At 37.5% G+C, this 24,301-nt stretch overlaps 1 protein-coding gene across 6 annotated transcripts in view; it reads left to right on the top strand.

Annotated features, from left to right (window-relative positions):
- Pds5b (PDS5 cohesin associated factor B) overlaps positions 1 to 24,301 on the top strand; it is a 161,326-nt gene that overhangs the window by 64,160 nt on the left and 72,865 nt on the right. For all 6 annotated transcript variants that reach the window (XM_057764240.1, XM_057764239.1, XM_057764238.1 and 3 more), the window contains exons 7-10: positions 3,930 to 4,010; positions 8,427 to 8,567; positions 10,422 to 10,537; positions 15,530 to 15,624. In XM_057764240.1, the coding sequence (XP_057620223.1) occupies positions 3,930 to 4,010; positions 8,427 to 8,567; positions 10,422 to 10,537; positions 15,530 to 15,624 (433 nt within the window). The remainder of the gene's footprint in view (positions 1 to 3,929; positions 4,011 to 8,426; positions 8,568 to 10,421; positions 10,538 to 15,529; positions 15,625 to 24,301) is intronic.

Raw genomic sequence — 24,301 nt, 5'->3', positions numbered from 1 at the left:
CTTTGACCATCGTGTGCTTGCTGTGGCGTGTGTATGTACATACACATCATTCACTCTCTAAATAAACAAAATAGAATAAAAATATGAGTTAAAAACTTGTATAGCTGGGAATATGAAAAGAAAATCAGGAGAAAAGCTTATTAGGAGTGAAATATAATCACTGGATTAGTTGAATGTGGACTGAAGTGTATTCTTAAAATTTTAAGATTTTTAAGAGTAAAGAGACTGACAATAATATAAACGACTTGAGTTTCCCACATAACATAGGTTGTCACATTGAGCTGAAGATTAAACCAATTGGCTGATGATAATAAGAAAAACAGCTAAAATAAAGCCATGGAAAGGACTGATTTATAAAATTGTAAGAAAGACTTGATAGGCAATGACAAATGAAAAAGGTCATTTTATATTAATATTAGTGACAGGCCATAGCTCAGTTAGTCAATTGTTTGTGGACCGAAGTTTGATCCCCCAAACCCAAATAAAGCCTTGTGTAGTGTTGTGAACTTAGAATCTTGGTGCTGTGGAGTTGTTGACAGATGAATCAGCTAGCCTGGCGTACTGAAGAAAGAAAAAAGAGGAGGTGGAAGAGGAGAAGAAAAGAGATCATTGGTGCCCAAGGAGTGACATCCAAGGCTGTCCTTTGGCTTCATCATACATGTGCATACATATGTGTATATATTCCCTTCTGTCTAGAACATGAGCGTGCATACTTCCACACAAATATTATACATAGTAGGCTTCTGAAACAGGATCTCTGTCTTCCAGACTGACTTCAGACTCATTTTGTAACTGACTATAACCTTGAATTTTTGATTTTCCTGTCTCAACCTCTTGAGCGCTCTTAGGTTTACTGGTGTGTGTCACCAAACCTAATTATGGTGTTGGATAGATACACTCTACCAGTTGATCTTTAAATTTTCTTTAAATTTTCTTTAGTTTGAGTTTATGTCCATTGCTGTTTTGCAATGGATGTCAGGCCCTCTGGAATCGGAGTTAACAGACAGTTGTGAGCTGCCAAGTGGGTACTGGGAATTGAACTGGGGTCTTCTGGAAGAGCAGTCAGTGCTCTTAACCACTGAGTCATCTCTCCAGGTCCCTGATCTTTATCTTGAATCCCATGTAGTCTTTAATGGATAAATACAGGGTTTATCTGGTAAAATATATAAGCAAAAATTAATGAATTATGACGAGAATGAACATTCACTATTTATTGGGTCATCTTAAGGTGCTTCCTAGTGATTATTTTTTTTAATATTTATTTATTATGTATACAATAGTCTATCTATATGTATGTCTGAAGGCCAGAAGAGGGCACCAGACCTCATTACAGATGGTTATGGGCCACCATGTGGTTGCTGGGAATTGAACTCAGGACATTTGGAAGAGCAGGCAATGCTCTTAACCACTGAGCCATCTCTCCAGCCCTTCCTAGTGATTATTAATCAGAGAAAGGGTTTGTAAAAATACTGAGTCTTTGTAACACAATACTACAAGCCTGATGTCAAGCATCATTAATTTGATGAATTATAATGACAACTGCCTAGTTAAGAAGTCATAAAACATTATCAGAATAAAATATATAAGTAAAAAGCAGTTGAGCAGAAATGAATGAAATAGGGAATAGTGACATTGCTTGAAAACTGCACATTCATAATTTGAAAAATGTATTAAGTAGACAAATAGCAAATTGAATCAGACAAAGGGTGATAATATAGAGTTAAAATGAGCAAGCAATATGAAGACCATTAAAGGACAGTTACATGAATAATAATCTCTGTGAATATATTTGAAATTAGAATAAACTGATTCTCAGTTGCCCAGTGCCATAAGCAATAAAAAATTAGTTGACTCTTTTTTTTTTTTTTTTTTTGGTTTTTCGAGACAGGGTTTCTCTGTAGCTTTTGGTGCCTGTCCCGGAACTAGCTCTTGTAGACTAGGCTGGCCTTGTGCGCCACCACCGCCCAGCAAGTTGACTCTTGAAACTCTACTTAGAATTTAAGTTAGCAGTAGCAGCAGCATGTTTAAACAATAAACCTAAGCTGACCACAGGGAGACCATTGACTATTCATGGAGCAAACAGTCTAATATATAGTCAGCAGAGTTAGTTCCAGAGTGTAGGAGAGGGAGAGATAGTGCACAACTGTTAGCATAGGATGTGGGGAGAGAGCGAGTCACAGACATAGGCACTGTTCTCCTGGGGAAACTAGTTAGAGCTAACCCACAAGAACAGATGCTTCCAGAGTGGCATAAAGTAATATTGATAATGACCTAAGTGACTTTATTTTAGATACGAAAGACAGACTAACATTACAAAATGGTAATGATAGAATAATTATTAGTATTAATAATTATTGATACTCATGACTTCCAGTACTTATGACTAGGAACAAAAATCAATGTAACTTGCCATAAAAACTTTTAATCAGTTTGAAGTAAAAAGCAGCTTTAAGACCCTGAAATATTCTCTATGGAATTAGCAATGTGAGGCATGCTGCTGCTATTTCAAATAACAACAGATATGTTGTTTCTAACCAGAATTCTCTTAGGGGCTGTAAGTTAATATATAAAATGAGACAAAAAATAAAAAGATTAGAAAGATGAAAAGCCCTGAAATGATTTGTAAATGATATTGTCCAGAGAAGTACAACATAGTATGTAGAAAAATCAGAAAAAGAGATATAAATCCATTAGTATAACAAGTTTTTCTTTGTAACTTTAACAGAGATACGATATACTTAGCAGTTTGACACATGACCTTAGAGTTTATGCATTACCTTTGTATCAAACCATTGTAGATGGCTGACAAAGCACAATAGAAGTCTTAATTTGTTGAGAGATTTGCTGTTTGTAGAATATGAAACAATGTCATGATCACTTCAAGTTTCTGCATATGAATCTGTAATAAAATAGAGCAGCTAATTTGACAAATGGAATCCAAAATTTACATAAAAGGGGCAAATGACCAGTAATATAGCCAAGTAATTTTTGAAGAAGAGTAAACAAAGTGGGGATTTCCTTTTAAGACTTTTTCATGTCTTTCATCTATAATTAGGCAATAATGACAAAAGAGTATCTGGAAATAATGGAAAGTTTAAAAATGAATGCATAGTTATTTTAGAAGCTTAGAATGTGCTAGAAGTCATTGGGAGATATTAGACTAAGTTGGATTGGATTAAGGTAACTGACTACCCATATGAAAAATAAAATTATTATTCCAAACTATATAAAAATATTACAGCTAAAGATATCACTTTAAAATTAAGCATACATATCAAGCTACATAAAAGGTGTGTGTATGTGTTTGTGTGTGTGTATGCCAGAAAAGGACGTCTGTTTCTCTGGTGCTGGAATTAGAGGGCTGTGAGCTGACTGACGTGGGTTTTAGGAACTTGGGTTTTCTGAAAGATTAGAAACTGCTTTTACCCCTGAGCCATCGCTCCAAGTTTATTTTTGATGTTTTTGTTTTTTGAGACCTAGCATGTAGCAGTCTTTATTTGTATTCACCTGAACCAGTTTGAATTGGGGATGATATTTAGAATGACTAAATCTTTTATCTAGTAAACATTCATTGACCATTTCTATATGGTTAATATGTTATTTCATGTGAAATTGAAAAATCTGAAAAGAATATAGTTATTTTTGATTGAAAAAGGGTTTTGTAATTCAGTAGCCCAGATTGTTCTAAGGAAAATGAGTTCACTTTCTATTTTTTTTATGGATAGCTCTCTCATTCCATTTATTTAAGAGGCTTTTAAATATACAAATAATATTTTGCTTTTCATAGATGAGGTACAGGGCCGGGGTTATAATTCAGTGGGAGAGTTCAGTAAGCCCAGCATATACAACAAGATTCCACCACTGCAGACATACAAGCATAGTTAGCTTTGTAAAATATATATAATACTGATGTTGTTTGTGTTTTCCAGAATTTAAACAAGCAAGCATATGACTTGGCAAAAGCTTTGCTGAAGAGGACTGCTCAAGCTATAGAACCATATATTACTAATGTAAGTCTTGCGATTGATTTTAGAAGGATTAAGTCTAAATTTTAAAGACTGTTGGAAGCAAATCTCAGCAAGTAGGCCACACTTGTCAAGTTGCTATTGCTATTTAACCAATGACAGTTTCATTTTCTTTCTCTCCTTAAATGTTACATTTGCTTGTTATTTTTGGGAATGCTAGCTCTCTTTGTGCCTTTATTTGCTGCTTTCAAGTTCGTAGAGATAATAGCTTCCCTTTTGGTTAGCAAAATACAACTTCTAATGTTAGCAATAGAGTTAAAGGTAGTTAGATAAAACATATAGTACTTTCTGCTATTCAGACAAGTTGCTTACATCTTTTTGGAAATTAAATTAATTTGTGCAAGAAGATGATATGAACCAATATCGCGATCTAGAAATTGAAGATAAGAATGACTGCCATAGCAATTTGGTGGAAGTTGCTAACATATTGTAATCCCTGAGGGAGATTTATATAATTGTGCCTTTTCTGAGGAAGAGGGAAATTGAAATGAACCCTTTTAAATATCACCCTAGCTTTGGTCACGTATGTGTGACCCTCTTGTATTTATTGTAGAAGAAATAATTCTTAGCCATATCATTTATATTAAGTTTTATTTTCTCTTCACAGCTCTTTGAGTTGTGTCACTGGGTGGCACCATCCCTATCTTACTGTATGTGAATGGTGGTACAGTGTTAATGCTAGCCCTGGGCTTGTTAATAGCTCTTTCTCCTTGCCTTCTGCTCTCACCTACCTCAGCAGCTAGAAGGATGTAAATTTGTATGCTTGAGAAAAGTGAGACAGTCTTTTATTTATATGTAGTTCATTCTTTTGAAGTTTTTTGGAAGATAATTTTTGTATTATGTGAAAATTTAAGATCAGGTTATAAAGATGCTATGAAATGACATCCTGAGAAAGGTAAAGCCCACCGTAAGACAGGACGTTGGTAAATCCTGCTTTTGTTTCTGATTTCAAAGAGTTCCAGCATGTGGTGGTTTGGAAACATAAAATTTATTTTGAAATGAGCTTTCCAAATCTAGAGGATAATATTACGACTTTACTTAGTACCACTAGGATTGTCAGCAGGTTCCAAAATTGGTTTCTGCAGTCTTTTGACACTTGGGTATTGCTTGACATTAATTGGTTAAATTGAGTTTGTCGTTATTGATTTTATGGACTCCTAGTATTTAGACCAAGTCTCATGCTTTCTAATCATCCTTTGCCTTCGGTTGCTTCAAGTGTTTCTTAATGAAAGTTTCCACACCCAGTCTAGCACACAGGGTGAACCCTGCCTGGGGTCTTTTATTTAAATCAATATTTCCAAGTCAGATGTGTTTCAGGAGAACACTTACCTTACTTTGATGCTTTTCCTAAGATTTAGAAAAATAAATATTTTGGCTGAGCAATTAAAGTGAGTAAAACAATGTTTACTGGGACTGCTTGATTTAAGTTGATTATACTGGTCTTTGAATTTGGAGGTGTGTTTGAGAAGGCAATGGAAGATGATAAGGAAAAAAAGGCTCAAGGAAATGTTTTTAGCAATCCCAGATACATGAATGAAAAAACATTCCCCGTCACTTAAGTTAATTTCCTGCTGTTCTTGCATATAGAACTAGAGGTACCACCCCATGTCCATAGTTTTGTTGTACTCTTTAGAATTTGGGAGTGGGCAAAGGACAGTAGACTAGTCATTGCCCCAGCATATTTTGATTTGCATACTTATTTCGGGTTCCTTGTCCATTGTCTTCTCTTTTTATCCTTTAATGGTCTTTCCATTTATTTAAAGGGAATGTGTGTATTTGTGTATGTTTATGTGCACAGATGTATGTGTGTTGTATACATGTGTACATGCCCACCTGTAGTAGGGAGCTGCGGGCTGTGTTCCTGCTGCCCCAGCTCCTGGTCGCCTGGCTAGCTTATGCCCCGAACTAACAACACACAAACTGTATTCTTTTAAACACTGCTTGGCCCATTATATCTAGCCTCTTCTTGGCTAACTCTCGCACCTGGACTAGCCCATTTCTAATAATGTGGGTAGCACCCCAAGGTGCGCTTACCGGGAAGATTCTAGCCTACGTCCATCCTGGGTCAGAGCTTAATCGCATCTGCTCTGGAGAGTAGAGCGGCCTGGCATCTGTCTGCATCACATCTGGCTCTGAGAGGAGCTGCCTTGCATCTAAACTCACTTCCTCTTCCTCCCAGCATTCTGTTCTGTTTACTCCACCCATCTAAAGGCTGGCCAATCAAATGGGCCAAGTCAGTTTCTTTATTAGCCAATGACCTTCCTCCATCACCCACCTGTGTGGATGTTAGTGTGCATGGTGTGTGCACATGTAAAGGCAGAGACTGATGTTGGGTGTCATTTTCTATATTCATTCGCTTTTAAAAATTGCTGATTAATTTTCAAGGCAGGATTTCTCAAAGGACCTGGAGAACCGCAAATGGGTTAGACTGACTGGCCAGTTAGCCACCAGGATTCTTCCATTTCAACTTCCCCATCATTGGGATTATAGGTGCACCCATGGGTGCTGGATCTTCAGGCCTGGTTTCTCATGCTTGCTCAGTACACACTTTGTCCACTAAGCCATCTCTGTAGTCCTCCATTATTGTGTTTTCCTTTGTTTTTATTCCTTGCTTTATTTGAGGTCAGTAATGAAGTCATTAGGAATTGCTTTTGTCTCCCAAGTCAGTCCCTTATAAATCTTATTTTCCACTTGAGTTTTGTGTACTTACATGGAAATTATTTGGTAGTGAACTGAATGGTGTAGTATAAGATCAGTGCAGTGGTAGGATTGTCTTTTTGGATGTGCCAGGTAAGGTGACACTTGCTACTTACCTTCCTCATGTAGCATGGACGGGAGCAGGCACTGAGGTGGTGGTGTGATCCTGCTTACCCCCCCCCCCCCCCCCGCTCCACCTCCAGTTGGCAAGTTTTTTCAAGGCTAGTAGGAAAGGTACCAGATTGGCAAAGGATTATTGTTCTTCATTAAAGAAAAAGTAGATTTGGAGATTTTATTCTAGTGGTTTTTATTATTATTATTATTATTATTATTATTATTATGTAAGTGTTTTGTTGGTGCACCACATGCATAAAGGACCCCTAAAGGCCTGAGAGGGCATCAGATCTCCAAGGACTGGAGTCAGAAGTTAGTGGTGAGTTGCTGTGTAGGTGCTGAAAACTGAACCTGGGTCCTCTGGAAGAATAGTAGTGCTCTTAACCACTGAGCCATCTCTTCAGCCTCCTTACTATTCTTTTATGATCAGGAGATAATTTATAAGTAACAGTTTTTAAGGACAATTAAAATATAACCTGAGGAATTTAAATAGAAAGGAACTTGGTCATTATGCCTGGTATTGTTCATTTGAGTTGTAGCATAATGAGTGGTTTGACTTGGAGGTAAAAAGCCAACTGCCTGTTGTGTATATTCTTGGTTGTGTATATTCTTTAGTTAGTGTTATAAACTTTGTGAATGTACACTTTGTTTATCAGAATGCAAAGGAAGGTGAGAAGGATTAGAATGACATTTTATAATCAAAATAAAAATTGTGTAGTTGAAAATAAGAGTAGACACTACTCTGAATGTATAAGAAAGCTTTATTTTAAATGCTATAATTTTCCTTATACTAATTGTAAACAAGATATGATCTCTTGTCATTAAGGAATTTATCTAGTGAAGTGATTGACTCATTATCTTATGGTTCTCAAGAGAAACAAAATTGACAAAATGTATGTAAGAGTGTTTTTGTATGTATGTATACATGTATACATATGAGGAAATTTGGTTCAGTTCGTTGGTTCATGCTGTTTGGGAGGTTGATGAAGTCCAATGATAGAAGCTGGAGAGCCAGGGAAGCTGATGATTTAATTCTCAGTCCAAATCCAAAGGCTCGAAGAGTACAGATGGGGGTTGCTGGTACAAATCTTTGTAGCCAGAGCCTGCAGAACCTGGAGTTCAAGGGCAAGAGAGGAAGGGCACCCTATTTCCAGGAAGGAGGAGTTCACCTCTCCTCTGCCTTTGCACGGTACTTTCCCACATGGACACTAATATCCCCACTACTAATCTGGATTTATGGTCTTCTCTGAAAACTTTGAAGATAAACCCAGAAATAATGCTTTACCTTTTAGTTGACACAAAAATGTCATGGTCAGACTATAGTTGAATATTTTAGTGGAGGAACAATATATTTCAGTGGTAAGGGTGTTTGCTGGTGTTGGTCATTGGTGAATCAATACTATCTGTGTATGTCATTGTCCGCAAAATGAATTCTGTGTTTTAGGTGTTAGTAGTTTCTCACATAGAAAACGTTTCTGAGTTGCTTGTTTGACTTTATTTATAACAATAAAAAGTTTAATTGAATAGTAAACAAAACTTGAGACAGTTTTTCTGTGAAATTTCTTTTAATGGAGATTTTCTTCTTATCAGTTTTTTAACCAGGTTCTGATGCTTGGGAAAACATCTATCAGTGATTTGTCTGAGCATGTTTTTGATTTGATTCTGGAACTCTACAACATTGACAGCCACTTGCTGCTCTCTGTTCTACCCCAGCTTGAGTTTAAATTAAAGGTAACTATTGTAAAAATATGACTGTGTCAACAAGTTTAACAAGGAGCATTGCTTGTTGCCCTTTGATTCTTATAATCGGTTTACTGAATATAACATGAGAAAGAATGTTGTTATTGTTCATTCATGGGTTTGTGCCTTTTCTGTCTCTGGATCAGCAGAATGGCATCATCCTCCACATATTTTCTAGGTTTTTCTGGGGTTAGGTTAACTTTGGAGGCAAACATTTAGCTTCTATTTTCAAAGTACAGTTTCTAGCAATTGATTGGGCATTAAAAGTAGCTTAGAACTCATTATCTGTACTATGGCATGCTTTTCCTTTCTTGTGTTACACAGCTGCGTGTTAACTTTCCTTTCTGTAATGAAAATGTGAAAGTTTTTAGCATGTCTCTATTGCCCTGACATTATCGAGTTTTATTTGAAGAATTGGGGACCATGGTTTCTCTCCTAACTTATTACAAGATTAAATACAGCTAGTTAGAATTACTAGTTTTTGATGGATACTAGTACATAACCCAGAAAAGTAGATTTTCATATTTCTAAAACTTTTGATCTTCAAAGCCAAAATACAACAAGCAGTTTTTATTGGTATTTCATGGACACTACATAACCAGTAAATTATTCTTCTTTTAGTCTAGAATATATTTTTGGTATATTTCTTAAGTGAGTCCTTTGATTAAGTGGCCTTCCTGTCTTCTTTTAAATATGGTTAGTAATTTTGGTGAGGCAAGATAAGCAACATTTCTAATTACTTGTTAGTTAATCTAGTTTTCTCTAGAAAATTCTAATTACATTTTCTTATATACTATGACTAATAATAAAAATAAGTAAACTATCATCCCTGTTCTCAGCCAGATTAACATATAGTATGGGAGATACAGGATGAAATGCACTCTGTAAAGAGACTAGATGCTGTAAGATTCAGATACAGTACTCAGTAGAAAGCACCATGAAGAAGCATGTAGAAGTCGGAAGGAGCTAGGTACATTGGAGGGTACAGGGGATATGTTACTCATGGCTCTACTTATTTGTGGAGCAAATAAACACGTACCAAGAAGAGATAGGCTATATTTGTGGGGGCTCTTGGATGCTAGCCCAAAACACCGTCTTAAACTTTAAGAAATCCTTATATAGTAACATCCATAGCACCTTGAATTTGTTGGCGTTTGATAGGCCTGATTGTTGTACCCTGTGTGGAAGTCTAGCATTTGAGTTGGTCATTTTAACCATTGTGCCATTTGTTGGTAACAAAGTCAACAATAAAACTGCATTTTCATCTTCAGGGTGCCTGTCATACAGTGAGTAAAGCAGAAGCGTGCTTCATCAAGGCTTCGTGACACTGTTGAGCTTCTTTAAGAATTTAATGTTTGAACAGTGTCTGGTATTAAAAACCTTGTCTTTTCAAAGTAACCTGAATGGTAGGAGAGGCTTTTAGTATTTAGTAGGACTCTTTAGATTTTCGAGACAGGGTTTCTCGAAACTCTTTGGTGCCTGTCCTGGAACTAGCTCTTGTAGACCAGGCTGGCCTCGAACTCACAGAGATCCGCCTGCCTCTGCCTCCCGAGTGCTGGGATTAAAGGTGTGCGCCACCACCGCCCGGCTTTAGTAGGAATCTTAAGACATGTTTTCACATCACAGTACTGCTGTAATGTAACTTGAGATGATTAAAGCATTTATTATAACACTGCATTTTGTGAAAAAAATTTCGGAATATACACATTACCATCTGGATTCATAGAAGTTGTGGGCTTGTTTGTTTGTTTGTTTTTTGTAAATTAGAGAGCCCAGGAAATCCTAGGAATAAGTCATGTTCTGAATGTTTACTTTGAAGTTTAAAGAGTCTGTGCTTTGTTTTAGAGCAATGATAATGAAGAACGCCTTCAAGTTGTTAAACTGCTGGCAAAAATGTTTGGGGCAAAGGATTCAGAACTGGCTTCTCAAAATAAACCGCTTTGGCAGTGCTACTTGGGCAGGTACATGATTCAGGTTTTTCTTTTTATTTTTGGAAATATGCATTTATATCTATGTCTATTGTTTTTTTAAAAATTCTGCACACATTTAAACTATGTTCTCAAAAATCATAAAGTGTTTTCGGGTTGGCAATATAACTCATTTGGTAGAATGCTTACCCAGTGTGACCAAGGCCCTATTTAGGGGTCTCCAGCACCCCATAAACCAGTTGTAGTGAGGCAGAACGATCAGAAGTTTAAGGCCAGCTGGGTGGTGGTTACGCACACCTTTAATTGGGATTCAGGGACAAGTGAATCTCTGTTAGTTCGAGGCCAGTCTGGTCTACAGAGTGAATTCCAGAACAGGCTCCAAAGGTACAGAGAAACCATGTCTCGAAAAAAAAAAAAAAAAAACAAAACAACAACAAAAAGTTTAAGGCCAGCCTTTGCTCTAACCTGGACCACATGAAATGATGATTTAAAAATAAATCAATAAAAGAGGTTTTCATTTTATAGTTTTCAGTGTTGATAATGGTATTTAAATTTTTCATTTATCTTTTCATTTTATTTTGTCTTTGGTGATTAGTTTTTGAAAGATGGTACATTTTAAAGGCTACCTCAGTTTTTGTTATAACCATAAAATAATAATAAAACAATAATTGTAACTGAAAGTACAGCTTAAAGTAATGTAGTCCCTCCCCCAAAGCTATATCTAATTAGATTATTTGGCTATATTGGATGGGTGGGACTGCTAATGAAATTAACAACAAATGACATAGCTGAATGTGGTGATGCTCATCTTTCTAGCCCTCCTAAGTAGAGGCAGTCAGCCTGGCACACCAGCCTCCCCTCTTCCTCATCACTCATTGGTCCAGAGTGTTTGATTCTCCTGCCTTAGGCTATCCGATGCTCGGGCTCCATCCTATAAGTATGTTCCATCAAATACAGCTTTTGTATTTCTTCCCCCCCCCCCCCCCTCGCTCTCTCGTTTTGGTTTTTTGACAGAGGGTTTCATTGTGTAGCTCTGACTGTGCTGGAACTCGCTTTGTCGACCAGACTGGCTTTGAACTCACAGAGATCTGTCTGCCTCTGTCTCCTGAGCGCTAGGATTAAAGGTGTGCACCATTGCCACTGGCAGCTTCAATGTTTCTTAAAGGATGATGGCTTTGGATCTTTCTATGCTTATAGTGGTCCATGAAAGTCCTGAAATGGTTTGAATGAGCTTGTATTTCTCAGTTTTCTGTGGGAGAAGTTCATTACTTTTCCTAAAGAGATCTTTGACCTTAAGAATACTAAAGCACTGTAGATATTGTTGTTGAAACTGCTTTGACCCTGATAAGAGAGGATTTTGTTCCTTCAAATCATGCACAGAACAAATAAAGCAGTCAAGTCATAAACAAGCAAATAGGATTTAAGACTTTGATTCCATTTTGTGTTTCAGTATTTGTATTACTATTACTACTTTTCTTTTTGAACAGTGGTTTTGCTATCATCTTTTGGGGTAAATGCTTTCTGTCTGAACCCCCCCCCTTTTTTTTTTTTGGAGAATAGGGTCTCCTCACTATGTAGACCAGGCGGTATCAAACTCAGTGATCCTTTTGTCTCTGCTTTGGGAGTGCTAAGATTTAAAGATAAACTCCACCATACCAGTGTAATTTTTCTAATGTGTGAGTGTATATGCCTTTCTACTTATTTGTTGATTTCTGAATTTTCAAACTGAGTTCCTAGATTTGATTTTGCTCAGTGATGATATTAAGTGGGAAATTTAGGTTAGTAGATGTTAGACCTTTACAAACATTTTGTTTTTGATTTCTAGTTTGGGGGGTCAGTAAGACAAAATTTTAAGTAGTTTTAGGTAATGCAACTCTGTTTCTAGTTTATTTTACTTTTGTTTTTTGAGACAGCGTTTCTCTGTGTAATGGTGAATATTTTGGAAATCACTCTGTAGAACCACCTGCCTCTGCCCCCCCGAGTGTTGGGATTAGAGGTGTGAGCCACTACCACCACCTGGCCATTTTATTTACTTAAGAAAATAAAAATAAAAAAAATTTATTTACTTAAAAATGCAGTTAGTTACGTGTGGCTGAATGAAAGGGATACATCTTAAGATGCTTGTGTAGGAGATTTGCTACCGATATTGCAGAGTGCATCTTCATGAACTAGGATGGCATGGGCTTACCAGCAGGTAGAATCAGAAGTGGACTGCTGCTTTGTGTGCTCTGACGCTCAAGCGACTATGGAGGGCCTTGCTGTACTTTCACATTTGGAATTAGATTAGCCAGGAACCCAGTCAGCACTCTGCCTGGAAAGTCCTAATGTAACCTTGTACTGCCTTTCTATGCCACTGTAGCTGCTGCTTTTAATTTAATGCACAAAACCTCACACAGAATTAAATATCACTAAATTTGGTCTGGGAATGACGATCCATGGTAGAACACTAACCTGGCATGTGTAAGGTCCAGGGTTTGATTCTCACCGTCACAAAAAGAAAGAAAAAAAAAACCCTCTAAAGTTAGTGTGGTGGTACACATCTTTAATACCTGCACTAGGTAGGCAGGCAGACCTCTGTGAGTTTGACACCAGCCTTTGGGCTACATAGTGAGTTCCAGGTGAGCTGGGACTATATAGTGAGATCCTATCTCAGAACAAAACAACAGTAACAAACTCGAGGAGCTAAAAATATTTTAACAAGTATATTTATTTATAATGATCATAAGTTACATGTTTGTTTGCAAAATGGTGAATGTTTTAATGATGGATACCTGGATTCCAAACACCCCTTATAGGGGCCATAAGAGAAAGTTGTATTTCATGGGATAAATGTTTTCTCCTGATAAGAACAACTTAAGCAATGTGCTGCTGCTGGTTTTGAAAACATGTTTTTATTGCAAAAATTTTAGTTGGTCTTAATAATAAAACCCAGAGTCAGATATAGTGGTTAATGCTGAAGATCAGAGAAACAGAAGAGACCAGATATTAGAGAGTTCTTTTACCTCTACCAGTGCTCAGACTGTGTCTCCAGACTCCATCTGTCTCCACCCAACTTCAGACTGCAATTGTCTCCACCAGACCTCAAATTGCACTTAGTTCCTGCCTCCTTCTGCCTTATATTCCTGTCTTCACCCAGCCATATCACTCCACCTACCTAGTGCTGGGATTAAAGGTGTGTGGTCCCAAGTGCTGGGATCACTTTTGTATGAGCTGTGTTTCTCTTTTAGATGGATTCAATCTTGTGTAGCCCAGGGTGGTCTTGAACTAACAGAGAGCCGTCTGCCTTGTCTCCAGAGTCCTGGGATTAAAGGTGTATGCCACCACTGCCTGGCCTCTAGTGATTTAGCTCTGTGCTCTGATCTTCAGGCAAGTTTTATTTCTTAGAACATAAAAAATCACTACAGTGTTTTCTTTTAAAGACATGCTATTGGGGTACTGAGGTCTTGTGCATGCTTGGCAGTTGCACTACTGCCTAGCGCCACCCTCAGCTTCATCTTTATGCTTTTGTGTATTCTAAGGATTGAATACATGTGACCAGATTTTCAGGCGTTTACCTGCTGAACTATCTGCTGGCCCTATGTGTTGTTTCTTTTGGTGTTAAGTGATTAAGAATACTTAAGCCTTCTGATTTTACAGAAGTAAGACACAGACTTACTGTCTGGAAACACTTAGCTACAGTGTTATTGACACTTAAGCAAAATTTAAAAGTAACTGTTACTCATTCTTTGATGAACTGCTGTGAATAGATTTTGAACATTAATAATTGAAGGACAGTTAGATATCATATGCATACTGATGGGGGAATACAGTGCTATCTATTAGATAGTTTTGCTTAGAAATTCGAATCCTAATGCCCAAAAGTCATGTGTCAAACTCTGACTGGTGGTTTCTAAGGTTAAGAGTGAAAGGTCCCTGCTTGATATCAAGATAAAATGAGCAATATCTAAAATCATAGGAAAGGGTTTCTCTGTAGCTTTAGAGCCTGTCCTGGAACTAGCGCTTGTAGACCAGGTTGGCCTCGAACTCAGAGAGATCCGCCTGCCTCTGCCTCCTGAGTGCTGGGATTAAAGGTGTGTGCCACCACTGCCCGGCTATGGATTTGTTTTTATAGATAATAAATTATAGATAGAGTGTGAGGATAGCCTTGTTATTAGTTGAAAATGAAATAATTCTGATGGTTAATTGGATAAGAACGATTTTTGGATACAATTTGGAATTATAGGATATAAACTAATGTAGTAGTGTAAGTAAGGTTTGCCACACGTTAATTTGTGTCCTATAATTATAAAAAAAACACTTCATGAAGATCTCTTCTCAGACATATGAAGATGAAATGTTTCTTTGAAATATAAACATTTATATAACATATACCACAATATATTTATATAACATGCATACATACTTTCACACTTATTGAACATTTGAAATACAGTGTTTATGGAAAAATATTTGTTTTATTATCCGAATGGAAAACAGAGGCTTATCAGATTTTTACAGTCCTAATAAGACCTAACTGGAGATTGTCCTAGTTTACGTATGCCTCAAAACTGTTAGAATGATTTTGTTACACTTGGCACTTTCTTTAGTGTATCTGTGTATCTGCATGCATGCGAGTATATTTGTGGGTCTATGCTTGTGCGGATGGAGGTCATCCTTCAGAGACTGCCATCTATTCTGATTTCGAGCTAGAATATCTCAGCAGCACCTGTGCTGGAGTGCCTCAGGGGCACCTGAGCTTGGGGAATGGCCTGGACTGTCTCGACAGGTGCTTCTGTTTCTACTTGCTTAGTTGTGGGATCTGAAGCATGTGTCATCACCCATCTTTTTATGCAGATGCTGGGAATTAAATTGAATAAGGATTCAAGCACTTTACCAATCCCCATTATCTTCCCAGACTCCACTTTGTATTTTCATTATATATGTTTATTCATTAGTAAGAGAAATAAATACAAATTGAGTATAGATTAAATTTGTCTGTTTTGGTTGTTTTAGAATACTTACTCTGTTTTTTAAATCTTTTCTCAGGTTTAATGATATTCATGTACCAATACGCCTGGAATGTGTGAAATTTGCTAGCCATTGTCTCATGAACCATCCTGATTTAGCAAAGGATTTAACAGGTAATAGCACATTCTGGATGCTCTTCAGTGGGGGAAAAACTTTATAAGGAAACACTTTCCTTTAGTCCTTCTAGTAGCTGTCTTCTCTCTTCATTCTTCATCATGGAACTTACTTTCTGAAGCTACAATTTTTACCATGTAGTTGCTTGTGCACACTAGAAGCAGTTTTTTTGGAAGTAACTTCATTAATTAAAGTAGTTAATTTGTTTAAGAGCAGCTGTGCACAATTTCACATATTTGGCTTTGAATGGGTTTTGATTTTCTTTGAAAACGTTAGTGCTCTGATATTTTAAGAACTTAGTGAAAACAATTTAACTATAAGCTAGTTTACTGTAATTAATGACGATAACTTGAAATCTGTCTAAGCATTAAGTATTTCACTTCCAATTTTTGAAGTAATGAGAATGTCATTTACCTGTTTAATTTTTTTAATTTATGAAATAGTTCATAAAATGAAGGTTAATATAACAGCCATGTATATCTTCTGCAAAATGTTAGCATTTCTTGTGCTTATGAGGTATAATAGCAAAGGAAAGATAATTGCTGCCAGAATCTTCCTTGCACTAAGTTCTCCTTACTGGCTCCACAGAGCAGTTATCTCTAGAGTTGGTCTGCATTGGTTTTGTGATTTTTATAGTTATGTGGTTATTTGTATCTTTATGTAACTGATTTAGTGTTGTCCTGTGAAATGCAGTTCATTGAAATAATGTATGACTTTGATGGAGATAAACCTCTGTCTTTACTAAGTGGGTTTTTTTTTTTTTTGCATTGCCTATTTCTTTCTCTTGTGTCCCATATTTTTTCTTACTCTGTTTTCTCACTCTACTCTTTGGCATTGAACGGTTATTTATGTAAGTCCCAAGCTGTACATTTCAGGTTGCTTCTGCTTATCAATGCTCCTTAAACCTTCTATTACTTCTGAGTTTCTCTTGTAAAGAAGGCCATAAATTATATCCATCTGTAATATTTAAAACAGTAGCTTATCATAGTAATGCTTCCAAGTATATGGAATTATTGTCACATCTGTAACAGCCCATTTTTTTTATTTTGTTATTAAGCCAGTATCATCCTTTTTTATGGAAGCAACCTACTTGGAACCTCCTATCTTCCTCCTTACATCTGTACTGTGTTGCTCCTGGGACTATCTAGCTTCCTTTCCTCTTTTGCCCTCTGCCGTGTGCGTGCGTGCGTATGTGTGTTTGCTTGCGCACGTGTGTATTTTGTGTTCTATCTATATTTTTCTCTCAATTCTGCTTTCCTATTCTCCTCTTTTTCTCTCTGGATATTCTTTTGGGAAGGGGACTTGTTGAAGGCGTAAGTCATAAACAATCCCACACCAGTCTGGAATTATGATTAATAGGGTGGTATTTATTTAAAGGGGAAAAAACTTACAGATTACCATCCCAGACGACAGCCCTCTGTGCAATTAGGAAGAAGTCTAGTCGCTGGAACCAGAGCAGGAAGTAAAGAGAGTGAGGAGGGAAGTAGCCGCTTTTTTAAAGGGAAAGAGACCACGCCCCAATGGGCTGGTATCACAGCGGCTATTGGCTGGAGGAGCGGAAGGACCTCCTGCAACACCTCCCCCTTTTGTTTAAGTAAGAGAGTTCTAAACCTACTATGAAATTATATACAATAAGTACAAATATCCTTTTCTAACTAGCTTAGGTCTTGTATAATAAATAGCTTGGCTAAGTCATGAGTGGAAAGTAACTACATTTATATAGTCTTCAACCCCATTGAAGATCTGAGAAGGGAAATAATGTTACCTGAGTAATTAGGAAGTGCAATCAAACAACTTCCAAAACATGCAACAAATCACAGAGACAACTAGCTACCTGGGCAATCACCCAAGGTCACGTTTGCAGCGTTGAAGCAACCAACTTTGGCTAAGGCCTAACATAACTGACATACCATTTTCAAAGGCAAGAAACTTGTCAAAACTATCTTACCCTGTCTTGGCAGGATATGACAGTCCTGTTTCTTCAATTCACAGATACTCTGTATTTCTGTCAGTGGTTGAGGTATGGGCATTTCTTTGCCCAAAGGCCAGTTCAGCCAAGAAGAAAGGCTCCAGGTGGAGTGTCTTTGGTGCTCAACATTCTCTTGGGAATAGAGCGGTGTTGCCAGGAGCAATTGTGTCTCACTACTACAAAACTCTGAGTTAGATTAAAGGCCATTTTCTACAGCTCTTTGAAGAGGTTGAAGATTATCTATCTATACTGAGTATAATCTCTATGTATCTAAAGAGCCTGATTAGTCTAATTATAAATGACAAACTTAGAATACTATTGATCTATATAATTCTCAATACCTATCTAACTTAAAGACAATAAACGACTGTGAAACAAATGAGGACAATGACCTCCAAATATAATCAATGTATATGGTAAATATATATCAATACACAAACAATATGTAAGTATCTTACTCAGAGGTAGAAATGTACACTGCAATATGGTAAATATATACAATATATATATCAATACAATATATGTCAATACATAAAAAATGTTTTTAAACAGAGGTAGAAACATGTATGCATACAATAGTCAATATAATTTCACTTTGTATCAATATATAAGAATCGATACCAATACATTTGTCCCGAAACAATAACTCACAAGTACCAACAAGTACCAATCTATTATCCCTATTTTTTTTTTCAAATGATCCCTGAGCTTCTAAAATTCCTTCCCCAACCCTCAACCGTATACCAATTATAATCAACCCCTAAATGATGTCCCTAAACCCAAGGGCAAACTTTACTGGGAGAGGGGACATTGTCCCCTAGAGTTACTTCCAGCTTTCATGGGGGCGACATTCTTTCTGGGGGATCCTGTGAAAGTAAAATGATGGTTAAATTTCAAGATCAATGTCTTTTAAAATTGCAAATAGTCTCTGAGTATTTTGTGCAGGTCTGGCCAAAATGTTGTATAAGATGTGCACTGTTTCAGCTAACCAAGTTGGAACTGTCTTGTGCAGTTCTTCTGGTACCCAAAACAGGTCTTGTAGTAGCGCTATCAGTATCATGACGTCATATCAACCAGGTGGAGTTGTTGTGGGGCCCCATCTTCTTCCTGGAAACTTCAAATGTCACTTCAGGAAAAACTCATTGTTCATTGTGAAAAACTTAAACATTAATCATATAGACATATATATATATATATATATATATATATATATTCAATGAAAGGCATGATAGATATATTCAATGAAAAGTATGATAGATATGAAGAAAAGCAAAGATATTTTCTAAACTCATATTTCTTTCTGTCCTCTATCATGGCTCTTGACATGAGACAGAAACTCCAGAAGCTCTGGGTTTTTCTCTTACCAACAGGCTTGGAATTGGAGAGGGACTGAGCCAGAGTCCAACTTCAAAACCAGCTCTATAAATTTAGAAATATGGTTTAGTATATTTTACTTACACAACCTATTCAGTTTTCTTGATAGTTCCTATTGGGCAGGTATTTTTCCATCTGTCAGTACCCAAACATCCAGGATCCCTTGAATTTTTCAAAGATGAGTGTTTTCCTGTGGAGATAAGAACAGAACCCTGCCCCCATTCTATATGTTTTTCTTACCACCTGTAGGAATATCATCATTGTGGATGAGTTGTCATTTCTCCTTTCCAAGAGGTTTCTCCTCTTCAAATCGAACCTTTATTAATTTTGATGGTATCCACAATTTTTCTTCTCCTGTGGAAACAAGAGCAAAACCCCTTCCCCAACGTAGCACATCTCCTGGCTTCCATTGAGAGGTCAGCACATCTTTGAAATAAATTGGTTGATTTAGTTCAGCAGACTTTTCCATTATCCAATGTCTTTCTGCTGCTGTCGTTCCTTTCTCATTAGCATTAAGAAAATTCAAGGTCAATAAAGCATTATGTAATCTATTTCTGGGGGTATTTTCGTTCCCTTTCTGTTTGTTCAGCATATCCTTTATAGTACGATTTGATCTTTCTATAACTGCCTGACCTGTGGGATTATGTGGTATACCTGTAATGTGTTTTATATTATAATAAGCAAAAAAGCGTTTCATTTTCTTAGATACATATGCGGGACCATTGTCTGTATTTGTGCAGGTATTCCCATTATGGCCATAACGTCCAATAGATGTGTGATTACTGAATCAGCCTTTTCTGAGCTCAGGGCAGTAGCCCATTGAAAACCTGAATACGTGTCTATGGTGTGGTGTACGTATTTTAATTTACCAAATTCCATAAAGTGGAACACGTCCATCTGCCAGATTTCATTTCTCTTAGTACCCTTTGGGTTACTCCCTGCAAGCAACGGTGTTTGATTATAGAAAGAACAAGTAGGACATCTCTTTATAATGTCCTTAGCTTGTTGCCATGTAATGGAAAATTCTTTCTTTAGGCCTTTACTATTGACATGATTCTTCTTATGAAATTCTGAGGCCTGCAACATACTTCCAATCAATAATTGATCAATCTCAGCGTTGCCTTGTGCTAGAGGACCAGGCAGACCTGTATGGGACCGGATGTGTGTTGTGTACATCGGACAAAGCCTGTTCCTGATTATGTCTTGTACCTGGATAAACAATGAAGTCAACTCTGTGTCATCTGGTATAAATTCAGCGGTTTCAATATGCATGATAACTCTTTCTGCATATTGTGAATCTGTAACTACATTAAGAGGTTCTTTAAAATCCCTTAGCACCATAAGAATGGCATATAATTCTGTCTTCTGGACAGAATTATAAGGGCTTTGTTCCACCTTACTCAATTCATCTGACTTATAACCTGCTTTTCCTGATTTATTTGCATCAGTATAGAATGTACAGGCTCCAGTTATTGGAGCTTCACGTACAATTCTAGGAAGAATCCAAGAAGTTCTCTTTATGAGGTTAAATCTACCACTTTTTGGATAGTTGCTATTAATTTCTCCCAAAAAATTAACACAAGCTCTTTGCCATGGTTCATTGTCTTCCCATAACTTTTTTATTTCTTCAGTAGTAAAAGGCACTATAATTTCTGCTGGGTCTATACCTGCTAGTTGACGAAGTCTCAGCTTACCTTTTATAATTAATTCAGAGACTTTTTCCACATAAGTTTTTAATTTTTTACTTGGTTTATTAGGTATAAATATCCACTCTAAAATAATATCTTCCCTCTGCATTAGAATCCCTGTAGGAGAAATTCTGGAAGGCAATATGACTAGGATGCAGCTAAGATTTGGGTTCACCCTATCCACATATGCCTCCTGTAATTTTTCCTCAATCATTGTCAGTTCCTTTTCTGCTTCAGCTGTCAGTTTTCTTGGACTATTCAAATCTTTATCACCATCTAAGGTTTTGTTTAAATGAACTATTAGATCAGGTGTTATCCCAACAGCTGGTCGTAGACTGGAAATGTCTCCTAACAATCTTTGGAAGTCATTAAGAGTCTTTAACCAGTCTCGCCTAATTTGTGCCTTTTGCGTTTTAATTTTCTCTAACCCTATTCTGTAACCTAGGTAATTAATAGAATTTCCTCTTTGATTCTTTTCAGGGGCAATTTGTAATCCCCACCTAGGCAAGACTTTCTTTACTTCTTCAAACATCCTTTCTAAAGTATCTTTATTTGAATCAGATAACAAGATGTCATCCATGTAATGATAAATTATGGACTTGGGGAATTGTTTACGAATTATTTCCAATGGCTTACTTACAAAATATTGGCACAATGTAGGACTATTGAGCATACCCTGTGGGATGACAGTCCATTGATACCTCCTATTAGGCTGAGAATTATTATAAGTAGGCACTGTGAAGGCAAATTTTTCTCTATCCTTTTCTTGTAATGGTATAGTGAAAAAAACAATCTTTCAAATCAATAACTATAAGAGGCCATCCTTTTGGTAATAGAGAAGGCAAAGGAATTCCAGATTGTAGTGGGCCCATAGGTTGAATTACCTTGTTGACAGCTCTTAAATCTGTCACCATTCTCCATTTACCGGATTTCTTTTTTACAACAAACACAGGAGAATTTCAAGGGCTGGTTGATTCTTCAATATGGTGAGCATCTAGTTGCTCTTGCACCAGCTGTTCCAATGCCTGTAATTTATCTTCAGTTAGAGGCCACTGTTTGATCCATATTGGCTTCTCAGTTAGCCATTTTAAAGGTAGGGCTGTTGGTACCTCTAAAGGTTTGGTATTTGCTGTATGTTCTTGTACAGCCTGAATGGCTGGTGACCTTTTCCCATAATATCTCATCATATCCTTCCCAGAATTATGAGTTCCTGGAACTACAGGAATGTTAATCTGGGTATTCCATTGCTGTAGCAGGTCACGGCCCCATAAATTTATTGCAATATTGGCTATATATAGCCTTAGTCTTCCTATTTGCCCTTCAGGCCCTATGCATTCAACCCATCTTCTGCTTTGTTTTACACGAGATAGGGTTCCAATTCCCAGGAACTGAACATCTACCTCTTGAAGATGCCAATTCGGATGCCAAGATTCTGGAGTAATGATACTTACATCTGCACCTGTGTCTAATAAGCCTTCAATAAAAGTGCCATATACAGACTCTTAGCTTTGGTCTTTGATCGTTAATAGAAGTCTGCCAAAATATATGTTTACTCTGTCCTACTGGGTTTTTTTGACTCATCCTCCATGCGTAATTCATCATTTAGACCAGTAATATTTTTTACAGCAGAAATTGGAGCTTTTAATTTTCTTGGTGAGGCATGTTCTCCACTGTGACTGGGAATGACTGGACCACTGTTGACTTGGGGGCCTGCGAGAGGCCCCTCAAGGAGTTTCCTGACGGTATCGGGTTGCCTTGTCTGTCTGTTGTGGACCTGAATTTGTTGGACCAATGTCAGCCTTTACCGCATCTCCTACATATACCTGAAGGCCGAGGTCTCCTATTTTTGTCATTCCCAGAAGGGATATTATTCCTAGAAATCCTTTGCCTGCAATCCCTTTTCAGATGTCCTAATTTACCACAATTAAAACACCTGGCATTTTGATGTCTCCTCATTGCTTTGGAAATCGCTTCTCCTACCCAAGATTCATCATTATAGCTAAACGTCTCAACATTCATTGTATGCTGAATCCATTCATCCATAGGTGCTGATCTAAACTTTAAAGGCCCAATTATCTTTTTGCATTCTATGTTTGCATTCTCAAAAGCTAGAGATTCAAGAAGTAGTCGTCTAGCTTCTGGGTCTGTTACCCCTATGTCCCGAGCCTTAATTAATCTTTGCAAAAAGTCAATAAAGGGTTCTCTCTGTCCCTGCCTAATTCTGGTGTATGATTCAACCCTTTTTGCTGGATCTTGTAGTCTATTCCAAGCATTTAAAGCTGCTTGGTGACATAGACACAGTACTTCATCATCATAAAGAGCTTGGACCTGTGGATCAGCATATTCTCCTGCACCAAGAATTTGATCTTGGGAAACCTCCACACCTTTTGCTCTTTCTTGCTGTTCCATATGTTTGGATTCTTCTCTGAAATAGATTCCAAACATCAAGGAAGGTCCATTATCTAAAACTGCAGACACTAAATGATGGAAATCGTGAGGGGTAGCTCTAGCATTAGAAGCCCAAGTCCTTATCATTTCCTTAACATATGCAGAGTGCAAGCCAAAAGTAACAATAGCTTACTTAATTTCTTTTAGATCATACATTGCTATTGGCATCCATCTAGCTTCTCTGACTCCCTTTAAGCCTTTAGAAGTTGACGCTTTGTCAGAATGAATTACAGGGTATGTCGCTAAAACCCTGGGTAAGCCAGTTCTAATAGCTGGTGGTGGCATTGTGTCCTGTCCTTGTGCCTTCTTCCTCTGTTTACCAGCTCTAATAATTTCCTCAATCATTTCAAGTCTTTTTATTATTGTCTCTTTTGAATCCTGAATCTCTTGACCTGCATGAGTTTCTAGTAAAGATTGTATGGTTCTTAGGGGTGCCATATTCTTCCTAAATGATAGAATATTCAAAAGAATACTGAAACCTAGTAACCAGTAAATTAAGTTATCCCCATAGTCATATAAACCTTGCATGATATAACCCATTGTTTTGGTAACCAAAACAGTAAAATTCGTGTTGGAAATGAAAACTGCCATATTACCTATTATCCAGTAGGTGGCGTTGTTGCCAAGTCGCGACGAAAACGGGGTCCTGTTTCAGTGTCCGCCTAGTATTTGTTAAAACCTGGGAAATGCAAGTTGCTCAACAAAGTAAATGTAATTAAATCAATTCCGTACACGGAACCATAAACCCAGAATCCAGGGGTAGAGAAGAGTAACCCGGAAGCCGTGTATGCCTCCATGTGACAGAGTTGTCCCAAGGGGTTGCAGCTTTCGGCAACCGGTAATCGCGTGCTCTGGTTCGCGCTGCTTAAGAGCTGTGCTTGCAAGGGAGATTTGAAAACGACTCAGAAAAGAGCAGACTACACGGGCCTGTGGAGTTTAAATCCACGTAGGGAGGCAAACGATAGGCTGCGTGGGGACTTGAAGTCAATCTTAGGTGTCTAAAGGTAAAATACAAAGAACCGCAGCAAGAAAAGCCACTGCGTAATTTATGTTAAACTGCTGGCTCCATGCACAAGGCACAGGCCGCAAGGCACATGCCGTGGCCGAACTGGCGGCCGGCAGCCGAGCGGGGGGGGGGGGGGGGGGGAGAGAAGGGGTCCTAAAACCAAACGTTGGGTGCCAGATGAAAGCGTAAGT

The sequence above is a fragment of the Chionomys nivalis genome, chromosome 3, assembly GCF_950005125.1.
Source record: "Chionomys nivalis chromosome 3, mChiNiv1.1, whole genome shotgun sequence".
Classification (NCBI taxonomy): Eukaryota; Metazoa; Chordata; class Mammalia; order Rodentia; family Cricetidae; genus Chionomys; species Chionomys nivalis.
The sequence above is the reverse complement of the archived record's forward strand: the minus strand, read 5'-3'. Positions and strand labels throughout refer to the sequence as shown.